This window comes from Euleptes europaea, chromosome 20, assembly GCF_029931775.1.
Source record: "Euleptes europaea isolate rEulEur1 chromosome 20, rEulEur1.hap1, whole genome shotgun sequence".
NCBI lineage: Eukaryota > Metazoa > Chordata > Lepidosauria > Squamata > Sphaerodactylidae > Euleptes > Euleptes europaea.
The window spans coordinates 10,122,444-10,135,077 of record NC_079331.1 but is presented as its reverse complement, the minus strand read 5'-3'; the positions used below and the strand labels follow the sequence as shown (position 1 = coordinate 10,135,077).

The 12,634-nt window shown below is 46.4% G+C and overlaps 1 protein-coding gene across 1 annotated transcript; it reads right to left on the bottom strand.

The window, feature by feature from the left end:
* Nucleotides 1–60: 60 nt before the first annotated feature.
* Nucleotides 61–11,466, bottom strand: SLC24A5 (solute carrier family 24 member 5). Its single transcript, XM_056865915.1, has 8 exons — nucleotides 11,290–11,466; nucleotides 9,626–9,709; nucleotides 9,434–9,537; nucleotides 7,754–7,854; nucleotides 5,572–5,849; nucleotides 3,429–3,635; nucleotides 1,413–1,514; nucleotides 61–383 (listed from the first exon to the last, which is right to left on the bottom strand). Exons 1-8 carry the CDS (start codon nucleotides 11,354–11,356, stop codon nucleotides 61–63), a joined length of 1,266 nt encoding a protein of 421 aa, XP_056721893.1. The 5' UTR covers nucleotides 11,357–11,466.
* Between the last annotated feature and the right edge of the window lie 1,168 nt (nucleotides 11,467–12,634).

Sequence of the window (12,634 nt, the reverse complement as noted above, 5' to 3'; positions counted from 1 at the left end):
TATATTTTGTTTTATTTTTTAAACTTTGAACTTATTAAAAACAACAACAACAACAAAATCTTAGTCACCGCAGACCCTGATAGGATTATTTCCTATAATTCCAAGTTCGTATAGAATTGATAATACTGCAAATCCCAAATACATCACTAGGAAGACTGCCCCGAGTTTTCTGTTCAGTTTCCAGCCGTTCAGGTGAACCGCCAGAAAAACGAAAGCGATGGAGCAGACAAGAGAAATGGCGGTGTACGTCAGGCCGCTGCTGTTCACCGCCACGGGACCTGACGTGTCGACGAAGGCCGTCTTGATAAACCAGGGTAATCCTAAACACAACAGATCGAAGACATTGGATCCCACGATGTTTGACATGGCCATATCTCCTCTTCCTGCATGGGGGAGAAAATGATTTTTAAGCACGCCAGGTTTAAGGGAAAACATCAGCTGCGGACTTCCACTACATCTGAGGTCCGGCTTAAACGTGAGGTTGCTGAAGCAGAAGAGCCTTCTGTGTGACTCCACGCAGGCTTGGTGCCTGGTTCAAATTGTGCCACAATCCAGACCCAGCCGCAGCGCCTGCTTAGTTTGCATGCTGCCGTTCTGTAGCCCGGTGCTGATATTTGTGCTGGCTAAGCCTGTGTCACTTACTTTTTGCGCGGGTCCAGCATCTCGCTTAAAGCCGTACGAAGCCCTTTGCCTTGCCAGACCCTTCTTTTAAACCGGGCCGGTGCACGATGAGACCCAACAACCCAAGCACAACGTGTCTAAAGTTCCATGATAACAGCCATTCAAAAATCGCCTTGCTGGCTCTAGCTGAGGGCCCGGCTGCTACTCTTCCAACAGTGGCCAAACAGACGCCTCCGGAAGCTCATGAGCAAAGCAGAAGGGCTGCAGCCGCCCCCTCTGCTGCTTGGTAGCATTTAGCATTACTCCTTGAATTGTTCTCTGATCCCTAACAGTTTAGAAGCAGAAGGAAGGAATTGCATATCGGAAGCTTACCGTGTTCACTTCATGCTGGGTCTTATAGCGTTGCCCTCAAGCATGATCATGGAACTCCCTGCCCCAGGATGTGGTGATTGCTGCCAACTTGGAAGGCTTTAAGAGGGGAGTGGACATGTTCATGGAGGAGAGGGCTATTCATGGCTACTAGTCAAAATGGATACCAGTCATGATGCACACCTATTCTTTCCAGGATCAGAAGAGCATGCCTATTCTATTAGGTGCTGTGGGACACAGGTAGGACAATGCTGCTGCAATCATCTTGTTTATGGTCTTCCTAGAGGCACCTGGTTGGCCCCTGTGTGAACAGACTGCGGGACTTGATGGGCCTTGGTCTGATCCAGCATGGCCGTTCTTAAGTTCTGACTTCTCTTCCCAGGGTTTTGCGTGAACTCGGGTGGAAGTGACAAAAAGCCTACCTTTCCTGGCCACCAGCACGCTCGCGACTGTGTCTGGTATGCTTGTCCCCGCTGCTAGTAACGTCAGACCCATTACGGTTTCTGGAATTTTCAGAGTTTCCCCTGTAGTGGCAGGTTTGGGGGGGGGGGAGGAAAAAAGTAATCAGTGGCCAAGCTCTTCCATTTTCTTCAAAGGACAGAGTGGATTAGATCTTACATGATAAAGTTTATTGTTTGTGGCCAAAGGCCGTCACAATCTATCATAAAAAACATTAAAATAACATTAAAATAACTTTAAAAACAGTCTGACCCCCCCCCAAGAAGCTGGTAATTAAATATGTTAAATACCCTGCTTAAAAACAGCTTTAGCTCAGATTTTCTTGGCTGCTAAAGCAAAGAGTGACACTTCGTAGGAAACATCAGGATTGGGGTCTTATGTACAAACCTGATGATCTCAAAAGGCCAGGTATAACACAGTCAACAAATACAAATCTTGCAGTTCTACGGTTTTTGCATTTGAAGAACGACGTATGAGCCGCAACTGCTCTCTTGTGTCTGCTCAGCAACACCATGAAACCTTCCCAGCTCTGTGAAAACCTTTTTGATAGCGAGCACCCGGAAAAGCCTGCGCCGAGTCTCCCTTCCAATTCTCTCAGAAGCCTGCCCTCCTTGACAACGGCGGTCTTCCCTGGAGCGGCTGTGACGAGCATAATCCCTTTTGTTCCCTTTTCGGCATCTTCATCACATGAACTCTGGGAAGTCACATGAACCACTAACCCTTTTTAATCATCCGCTCTCGAAAGAGCAGCACACAGAATTGCCTTGGGGGCGCAGGCGGCTGTGAAGTCTGCTGATAATCCTTACTGCAGAACTTGCCAGCCAGATTGCTATTAAAAGCTCAGATGGTTGAAAGGCCAGCTTGGACGTCTAGAAATGGACGAAAAGGGTCTAATAACAGGATTCCCCATCTCTAAACACTGTCCTCTCCCCCTTCTCTACGTTTCCAGTACTGGGAAACAAAATGTTCATTTTACCAAACAATTTGAGGTGAAACTGAGAATTCAATAGAGCAATTCAGTACAATGCTATTTTTTTTACTGCTTTGATGAAAATCACTGAAGAAGAAGAAGAGTTGGTTTTAATATGCTGACTTTCTCTACCACTTAAGGGAGACTCAAACCAGCTTACAATCACCTTCTCCTCCCCACAACAGACACCCCGTGAGGTAGGTGGGGCTGAGAGAGCTCTCAATAGAACTGTGACTAGCCCAAGGTCACCCAGCTGGCTTCATGTGTAGGAGTTGGGAAACAAATCCAGTTCACCAGATTAGCCTCCGCTGCTCATGTGGAGGAGTGGGGGATCAAACCCGGTTCTCCGGATCAGAGTCCACCGCTCTTAACCACTACACCACACTGGCTCTTTAAGGAATTACTATAGGCCTTTAAGGAATCACTTTACCAACAGCAAGATTTGTGGTCAAAATGATGAGGGCAGCTGAAAGTTCTTGAGTGGTGTTTTTGGTACTAAATAAGTAGTTTAAATGGAAGAAGGCGGCTGCTGGCATTCGATCGCACAATATAAAATCTAGGAAGCAGGGTGATTGGACAAGCCAACAGGAAGATAATCCTCCCATTTGGAAACCATTAAGGCTTTTAGTTCTTCCCTAGAAAGGCTCCTTTCTGGACTATCCTGGATTACTGTGCATAAAGTGCGCGCCTGCCACAGAACCCAAGAGCTACCCCTCTTCTGCGCTGTTGCCTTGCAACCAGCAAGCCAAGCGCGTGTGCTCCGGGGAAGCAGAATCGCCCCCAACATCTGACCGGGGAAGCAGAATTGCCCCCAACATCTGTAATAACCACTCTGCCATTTGATGAGCCTCAAAACAAACCAGGCTTGAGTGGAGAGTGAAAGGGCTACGATCTTTCAACGAGATGATCACAAAAGAATCTGTAAGGTTTCTGTTCTTGAAGTTCCGTTGCCAATTTCACGACTGTGAAAAGCGGGGATTGGGTTCCGGCGGCACTGTGAAATACACACCCACTATGGTTACCATCCACACGAGAATGTACGTGAATGCGGCGATCCACAGCGCCGCCATGAGGAACGTAAGCATGAACCAGTTCTTCCAAAACTTCCTCCTGCAGTCGGGTGTTGTCAGATAGAGCAGGAGAAGAATCGGGAGAGAGAGGACCCACAGGATCCTTTTCAGGTCTGCTTCGGGCACAGTGAAGGTGCTCGGCGGGTCTGTCAAGAGAGTGAACCGGTTAAGCGATTAGATCGTATTTTTACAAACACGAGGCTTTGAGATGTGCCTAGCTTTTTCTCCAAATGTTCACTTTTTAAAAATAAAATAAAAATACCCAGTTACTTCCCTCTGCCTGAGTTGTGAAGAATTACCTTCTCAAGCAGTAGAAAAGAGGAGGAATCCAGTAGCGCCTTAAAGACCAACAAAATTTCTGGCAGGGTATGAGCTTTCGTGAGCCGGCAGAAGTGAACTACTGCTAGTGACAGACTAACATGGCTACCCGTCATGATCTTCCTTCTCAAGGTAATGCGCAAAAAAGAGGAGTAACATAATGTTTGTTGATGGCTAGGTCCTTACACTGCATAAAATACTGTGGTAACGTTTCTGATGAAAAAAAGCATCCTGTTAAGTAGGTCTGCTTTCTGGAAAATTGGCACCTGGTTATCTGGCCCTTCGGTTAAGGTTGTGTGCTTACCTGGGTGGAAGCCCATTGGCTCTGGGATGTCCAAAAAACTGGTTTGCAGATACCAGTTTAGCAGAGTGCAAGATCCAAACAAGAGGCTTTCTGCTGAAACAGTGTAGAAAGTGGGGTGGAAGAGGGAAATGTAGCTGACCCTCCACCCCCCACCCCCAGCTTGCTTTCCCCCAATAGGTTCCCTCCCCGAGCGCAATTCTCTTAGCCAGGCTCACATCTAGTACAGGAGTGCCTGGTAGGAGGAAAGACATTTGGAAGTGATGTGGGGTGGGGGAAGAAGCTGCAGGGAGTAAGCGGGGCACAGTTCCCACCCACTTGTCCGCTGTGCTCCTTGAAACTGGGGGCCCAGCCCTCTTACAGGCACAGTTCTGCTGTAGCTGGGTCCAGTTTGGCCCCCACATGTGAGCTGTTAGCTGGGACTTCAGAGCAGCTTTTCTCAACCTTTTTACCCTTGCAGAACCCTTGAAATAATAGTCATGTCTCAGGGAACCCCTGCATATGATTACATATAATTTACATATGATTAGAATCATAGAGTTGGAAGGTACCATCAGGGTCATCTAGTCCAACCCCCTGTACACTGCAGGAAATTCACAACTATCCCCCCCGCACCCCCAGGTGACCCCTACTCCATGCCCAGAAGATGGCCAAGATGCCCTCCCTCTCATCATCTGCTTACGGTCATAGACTCAGCATTGCTAGATGGCCATGTAGCCTCTTCTTAAAAACCTCCAGGGAAGGGGAGCTTACCACCTCCCAAGGAAGCCTGTTCCACAGAGGAACCGCTCTAACTGTTAGAAAATTCTTCTTAATGTCTAGACGGAAACTCTTTTGATTTTATTTCAACCCGTTGGTCCTGGTTCCACCTTCTGGAGTAACAAAACAACTCGGCACCATACTTTATATAACAGCCCTTCAAGTACTTGAAGATGGTTATCATATCACCTCTCAGTCTTCTCCTCTTCAGGCTAAACATACCCATAGCCTATTCATCACTATTTCTCGCGAAACCCCGAGTGATTTCTCGCGGGACCCCAGGGCTCCAGGGAACCCTGGTTGAGAAACGCTGCTTTAGAGGTTCAGATTTTACTATCTCAGCTGTGAATTTGCGGGGCATAAAATTCACAGAGTAAGAACCTGCTCCTTTTGGGAGAGGGGAGTTTGGACTCCCTCCTCCAAATCCAGGACAGGCATTTTCACCACCCTGCCCGTTCTGCTACAGACTTATGCCTCACATGAGCCTCTGCAAAACTTAAAAACATTTCAAACGCCAACCTTCAGGCAGTCTTTGCAGTTAAGGAACTTTACTGAAGAAGGCATTCGTTCAGAAAATCCTAATTCTAAGTGCTGCTAGTAAAAGTTAGTGCTTTGGGGGCGGGACGACTAGAGTTTCCAAAGTGGACCAGGCTAGTGATTCAGCCCCTTTCTGAAAGAACCACCAGTAACGGTTGCAGGATTACCTTCGGAAATGGTATCTAGTCCATGAAAGCTCATTGAAAGCTGAGAATAATCAGACTCGTCCTGAAAAATCCCACTGTCTGCTCTTGAGAGTCGACGAATAAGGGGGCCAGTCTCCTTCCATCCAGTTAGCGGCTGGTGTTCAGCCTCATCCCCGTTTACTTCAAAGCAGTTACAGCAGGGGCTAAACTTCTTCATGATGTACTGGCTGATTTTAATGTCAAAACAGAGCACCAAAATGTACGCTCCGTATATTAGCAGCAGCGAAGCACATTCATACCTAGAACAAGAGGGAGCGTTCACGTTAATATGATCTCTCTGACTTGAACACATGAACACTTGAATCTGCCTTATACTGAATCAGACCCTTGGTCCATCGAAATCAGTATTGTCTACTCAGACCGGCAGTGGCTCTCTGGGGTCTCAGGCAGAGGTCTTTCACATCACCTCCTTGCCTAGTCCCTTGAACTGGAGATGCCAGGGACTGAACCTAAGATCTTTTGCATGCCAAGCAGATTCTCTACCACTGAATCATGGCCTGTCCCCATGAAGCTGGGACCTTCTGCATGCCAAGCAGATGCTCTACTACTGAGCTACAGCCCACTTGTTTTGTGGTGTTTCTGTCCGTGCATTTTAGAGCTGCTAAAGAAGCAATCTTACTTTTTTAAAAAAATCCACATTGATGGATGCATTTTAATGAAATGCTAGATTAAGAGATTTATTTGGAGACTCAATTTACAGACCAAGATTCTGTCCTGTGTAAATATGTCCAATTGACACACTCATTAATTTGGAGTTTCCCTTTTCAGGTACATATGGGATATCAGATACCAGATAGAGACATAACGTTGAAGCCATGGTTTATTTTAAGTGTGCTTAATTTGTGAAACCATGGCTTCATTTTAACCATGCTTAATTTGTGAAACCCAGATTCGGCTTGCAGGCCATCAAGGTTAGCCAGGCAGCGTGTAAGGGTGCCACCAGGAAACAAACCATGCCCCCCGCGTCCACTCGCTCTGCAGAACCATGGCTAAGACTAACTGGTTAATAAACCACTTTCACATAAGCGACTCCAGATCCTGATTTCGTGGAGCGGCCTGCGTTCAGACAACTGCGCTAACCAAAGTCAGTTTACTCCCCCCCCCCTCGTTTTGTGTTGCATCTGAACTTTTATGTCACATCTGGACTCTCATCATCGAAATGGGTGCCTAAAAAGCACTGGAACACCGGGGCAGGATACGGCCATTTAACAAGACTGTCCCTCCGGAGAGGTGGCGATTATAAATAAAAGCACTCTTCGCTTCGCGGCTGAGCTGCATGTGACCGTTATCGCATCAGCGAGTCCCGCATCATGTGAAAACAGACATTTGTTTCTATTAACGCATATCCTAAAATAGGTCTTGCTATTTTTTTCCTGCCTCAAGGGATGCAATTTGCTATTGGCCATTAGAATGAAACCTCTTATATTTTTCCAAGCGGAAGGTTGTTCTGATGGAGCGCAGTCCCCCGTTCCAGAGGCCTATTCATACATATGCTTCTCCTAGGTAAAGCCAAGAAGGGAACTGCCACCTTTTCAGACCCTGATACATCTCTCTTCTGAGGTGAAGCAAAACAGAAGGTCTTCTTGTTTGAAAACCAGGCCGTCCATTTATTTGATTATTCACCAGCCTTTTAAATAATTAAAGATGACCTTCCACCAAAATAAATCTGTTGGGAGATACTGAAGGGAAAATCCTTCCTGTTCAAGGAACAAAAGTTAAATACCAATTTTTAGATCCTTTTTAATAACAAAAAATCCTTACTGCTTCCCTGCCCTTCAACCTGACTCCCTGAGGCAGTTTACAACCATAAAACCGGAATGCAAAAGAATATCTTTTAATATCTTTTCATTATCGGTTGCAGTAACGTGCCGGAACCCGACAGCCTTAGAAAAACGAACCGGAGACCCTTAATTCTCAGTCCCGCCAACCAAGCACTAGATAAAGTCAAACTGCGTCCCTACTAATAACGTTCTCCAATACTGAAAAGCTTGCAATACATTGGATTAGTGTTCATTAGCCAGCGGTTGGTAACCATGCTGGTGTATCAGTGTTAATCTTTGGTGGTAACAGAGAAAGAGAACGGAAAACGTTAGTGTATGTTGGGTGGCCTCAGCTGGGAATGAAATGCCACCCGGGCTCTTACCAGTAAACCTTGTTGTCAATTATCATGGCAAGAACCGCCGCTGCGCTGATTGTGTACGCCAGACAGTCTCGGAATAACGGCCAACAAGAAATTCTCGACACCTGCAGAACATATTTTAAGAGATGATTTTACGGCCGGCTGTCGCGCTTACTGAGGTCTGCGTGGCCGCTGAAGCATCCGTCTTCATGACAGGTACAGTAACAGTGGGGAAGGCAGGAGTCTGTATATTGTGTTAAGATGTATTGCGCCTGCTTTACGGGATCACAACTGGGGAGGGGCCCGGGCCAGCGGCATCAAATGTTGACACTAACGGTTCCAGGGGGTAGGCGTGTTAGTCTGTTGCAGCAAACCAAAGTGGAAATCCAGTGGCAACTTAAAAGACTTAACTACATTTATTCTAGTATGAGCTTTTGAGAGACGGAGCTCACTTTTTCAGTTATGCTCACAGAATCAAACCTGATTTATCGCACTAGGCCTTTCTTCGCTCAGCTCCTCCCTGTCCCCCTCCGTTTCTGTAATTTCCCAGGAGAGTGAGCTAAAGTGGTTTCTTTCTCCTGTTTTATCTGAAGAAGTGAGCTCTGTCTCATGAAAACTCATGCTAGAATAAATGTCATTAGTCCAATACGGTTCCATCGGGATTTTTTTTATGAATCATTCGTTCATATGCCACATTGGTCCAGGTCTGTCTGTGTTTCAACTTGAAATTAAAAGAGTTTTCGGCTCAACATTAAGAAGAACTTCCTGACAGAGCGGTTCCTCAGGCTTCCTTGGGAGATGGTGGGCTCTTTGGAGGTTTTAAAGCAGAGGCTAGATGGCCATCTGTGAGCTTAGGCAAATTGTATGGGTAGTGGAGCAGGAAGGGATAAATCAGTGCTTGGCTCTTGTGGCCCTTTCTTACACGCCCAGGGTAATGCTGAACCCAGGGCCGGATTTAGATTTGATGAGGCCCTAAGCTATTGAAGGTAATGGGGCCCCTTATATGTCCAGCTGTCCTTTGTCAACAACAAACTGTTGCTGTTTTTGTGTGTGTTGAATATATGCTATATAGTAATTTATGGACCTAATAGGTATCTAAAGCCATTTGCAGATAACAAAATATGTATTTTATCAAAGTAATTGTTGAACTGAAATACAATTAAGAAGAAGTATATTAATAGTGAAATAATTATTAAGCTCTAACTTAAAATGATAACACTGTTGCTGAATGTAGGTTTTACTTTATTTGTTTTTTATCTTATATTTTGGAAATGTACATCCAGTTTTTTTTCCCCTTTAATTTTTTTGGGGGACCCCAAGAGAGTGGGGCCCTAAACTATAGCTTGTTTAGCTTATACGTAAATCCGGCACTGGCCGAACCCCACTCAGAAAGGAATTTTCCTCCAGGCCAGATAGATCTGGAGGGGTTTTTTTTGCCTTCCTCTGGCCATAGAGCAGGGGTCACTGGGGGAGTAGGAGGGAAGGCAGTTGTCAATTTCCTGCATTGTGCAGGGGTTGGAACTAGATGACCCTTGAGGATCCTTCCAGCTCTATGTTTCTGGAAGTTATCAAAACACAGTGCCTATGATAGCTTACTCTTTTTCCAATGGCTCACATCGGAAAATACAGCTAAATTAAAGTGGCCTCGTATTGACTTGGCTTTGCCACCGGCTTAGGGGGGGTGTCACAGGCACCAGCACGTACCATGCTCGACAGGAGCCCACATGCGGCGGAGATTGCAAGGAGGTTGTAGATTGCAGAACCGAGGATGGTGCTGACCCCGATGTCTCCTTTCGTGACGAAAACCCCTGTAAGCAAAGCATCGTTTTGCAGGGTTAGGTTTGGTGGCGGAGGAAGGGCTTCGGTGTTCCCGTTTAGAGGATCGCTTAACTTTACCTAGAAAAGCGGTGACTAGTTCGGGCGCAGAGCTTCCAGCTGCCATAAACGTGGCTCCTGCGACATCCTGGGAGAGGCCAAGAGCTACAGAGACAAGCAAAGCAATAAGGCGCCAGACCAACACAAACCAGCCTCGGGGCTGTGCATAAATCTGGGTCTCATCAATTCTGAGAGCTTGGTTGAAGCGCTAAGAGAATGCGCTGTGAACTACGAGGTCCCTGCTTCCAATGTCACCTCTGGAACAAATGCAACAGCTGGCCTAAGGAGAGCTGTCCTAACTAGACTTCCATCCTCCAGTGTGGTGTAGTGGTTAAGAGTGGTGGTTTGGAGCGGTGGACTCTAATCTGGAGAACCGGGTTTGATTCCCCACTCCTCCACGTGAGCGGCAGAGGCTAATCTGGTGAGCTGGATTTGTTTCCCCACTCCCGCACACAAAGCCATCTGGGTGACCTTGGGCTAGTCACAGCTCTGTTACAGCTCTCTCAGCCCCACGCACCTCACAGGGTGTCTGTTGTAGGGAGGGGAAGGGGATTGTAAGCCAGTTTGAGTCTTCCTTAAGTGGTAGAGAAAGTCAGCATATTAAAACCAACTCTTCTTAGTCCATTAAAGTCACTGGGCTTAAAAAGGCATACTCTGTTTAGGATTGTACTGTTAGTCTATCCGCTTCAGCCCCCACATCTGCAATATGAGGGAAATAATACCAGCCTGCCTTACAGGACTGTTGCAAGGACTGCAGCAGCAGAATGTACGAGACATGCTTTGAACGCTAAAAAAAAAGCTACATAAATGGTGGAGGGAGGCTCCTTGGAGGGTAGTTGATGGGTGCATGTAAGGAATTACGGGGGGAATCAAATCCCACCCCATGCCTTACAACACATTTCTCTCCAGGATACGCTAAGTTCTCAAGGGCTTGAGGAAACTGATTTCTCCTCTTCCCTCCTTTTTCGGCTGCTCTCAACAGTCCATCCCTTCTGGGGGCATATTGAGTCCTCATCAGACTGGTTTTTCCGCAGCAGCGGTGGTGGTGGTGGGGTTACTTTGCAATTTCATATTTTTCTGCTTATGTGGGGAGTCCAAGTAGGTAGAGACTCTGACGTTGTCTGTGATGAAAGCAGCACCATGTGGAACCAGCCAATTTAGTATTCTGATATATGGTTATAACTATATGGTGGCAGAGCCATGCCTTAGCGTAGTTTACATTGAAACACGGTAAATAGATTGTGGGGAACAGGGGGACTGATTTCAAGTGTAAAAACGGGAAGCGAGCTGAAGAAAAACTGCAGAGGAAAAGGGTTGGGGAGGTGGCTTTCCTAAGTAATTTCCCCCAAAACACTTATCTTTAAACGAGAGGAACATCTTCAATATCTTTGACTTAGTGATGGGTGCAATTTGTTTGGTTCTCTGCAATTTGCTGCGTTAAAAAATTGATAGGCGACGAAGTAATTTGCTGGTGTTCTTTACCAGCCTTAACCTTTCTTTGCTTTTGATACTACCGAATTACGTGTAACTTTTTGTGTGTGCGCGTGAAGACTTTTTTACAGTGGCATTGTTGCGCGGAATAATGATCTCGGGGACGGCTGTTTAGTTTTGCCGAAGAGATTACCGGCCCTCTTTTTAAAAACACAAAACACAAAAACCGAGGGGGCGAATAAAGAGAAACTTACAGTCGCTGATAATCTCCAGGGAAGGTAGGAAGTAATCATCGCACACAATGGACACAGCCAGGAACATATAAAGGATGATTATGAAATAGATAATGATGCCTCCTTCTTCTCGTTCCTGCGGCGTAAAAAATCCTTCTGGGAATTCCGACGCGGGAGAGAGAACACACTGGGTTTTATTTTCTGAAAAAGGCAAGGGGTTAGAAGGTTTTATTTGAAAACAGCACCTTTTTGTTGTTGTTTTGTGCTGGTTGAACGTCGACTGTGAAAAGTTGTGAGGCTTCCCCCCCTCGCCCGTGTAGGTTTTTCTGTGTAGGTTTTGGACTTCAAAACAAGATAACCCTGTGGGCGGTTTCTGGTTCTTTATTGGGGAAAGGTTTTTAATCGGTATCACTTCACCTTGACTCCATCTGCCTCGTTTTAAATAGAAAACTTTGGATGAGTTTAGATTTGTTGCATTAAGTGGGGGGACTGGTCTAAATGGCCTGAAATGCTCCTTCCAGCTGTAGGATTTCTCTGCGGTCTGTGAACTAGCAGTATGACCTGGATGGCCCAGGCTAGCCTGATCTCGTTGGTTCTCAGAAGCTAAGCAGGGTCAACTCTGGTTAGTACTTGGAAGGGAGACCACCAAGGAAGTCCAGGGTAGCTACGCTGTTCATCTCTTGCCCTGACGACCCTACGGGGGTCACCGTAAGTCGGCCACCGCAGCATCGTAGGAGAGAGATGGTGAGTAGGTGGTCTAAGACTGACAGGGAAGGCAAAAGGAAACATGGGAGTGGAAGGAAAAAAAACTGGCGATCAATTAAAAGACATACGGGGTTGCCATAAGTTGGCTGCAACTTGACAGCGCACACACATCAGTGTCTGAACCAGGGGTGTCAAACTCAAGGTCTGGATATGACATAAATGTCACTTGGTCGGGCTGGGCCATGCCTTGCCAGCCCAGAATAAGAGCTCCCATGGGCCTTACGTTTGACACCCCTGGTCTAAACAATTCTACGCATTCAGACCAAGTGTTGGTTTCAATTTCTATGCTGTATTATGTGGCCTAATCCTGTGCCCGTTTATTTGGGAGTGCTGATGGGGCTTCCTCTTGAGTAAATGTGCACAGCTTGCGATCTTCAGCACACTTAATGGACTTCATCCCCATGTGTGTCAAGTAGGGAAGAGGAAACAGGTTACACTGAAAGCTATTTAAGTGGCATTCCGAACATTTCACTTTTTAGCATATTTCAAAACAAAAGGGGGAGGCTGTGTTAGTATGTTACCCCGCAAGCAACCGTTCAGTACCACCTTAAAGTCTAACAAATCAATGTAATAGAGCGATCCTACGAACACTTTCCTGGGA

What these genes read in the sequence shown, in the direction of transcription:
- SLC24A5 (XM_056865915.1), bottom strand. Translation starts at nt 11,356, where the DNA reads ATGTTCCTGGCTGTGTCCATTGTGTGCGATGATTACTTCCTACCTTCC. An exon ending in ACTAGTCACCGCTTTTCTAG is followed by an intron (nt 9,538 to 9,625) that starts GTAAAGTTAAGC and finishes CTTTGCTTACAG; the next exon opens with GGGTTTTCGTCACGAAAGGA. An exon ending in GTGGATGGTAACCATAGTGG is followed by an intron (nt 1,515 to 3,428) that starts GTGTGTATTTCA and finishes CTGCCACTACAG; the next exon opens with GGGAAACTCTGAAAATTCCA.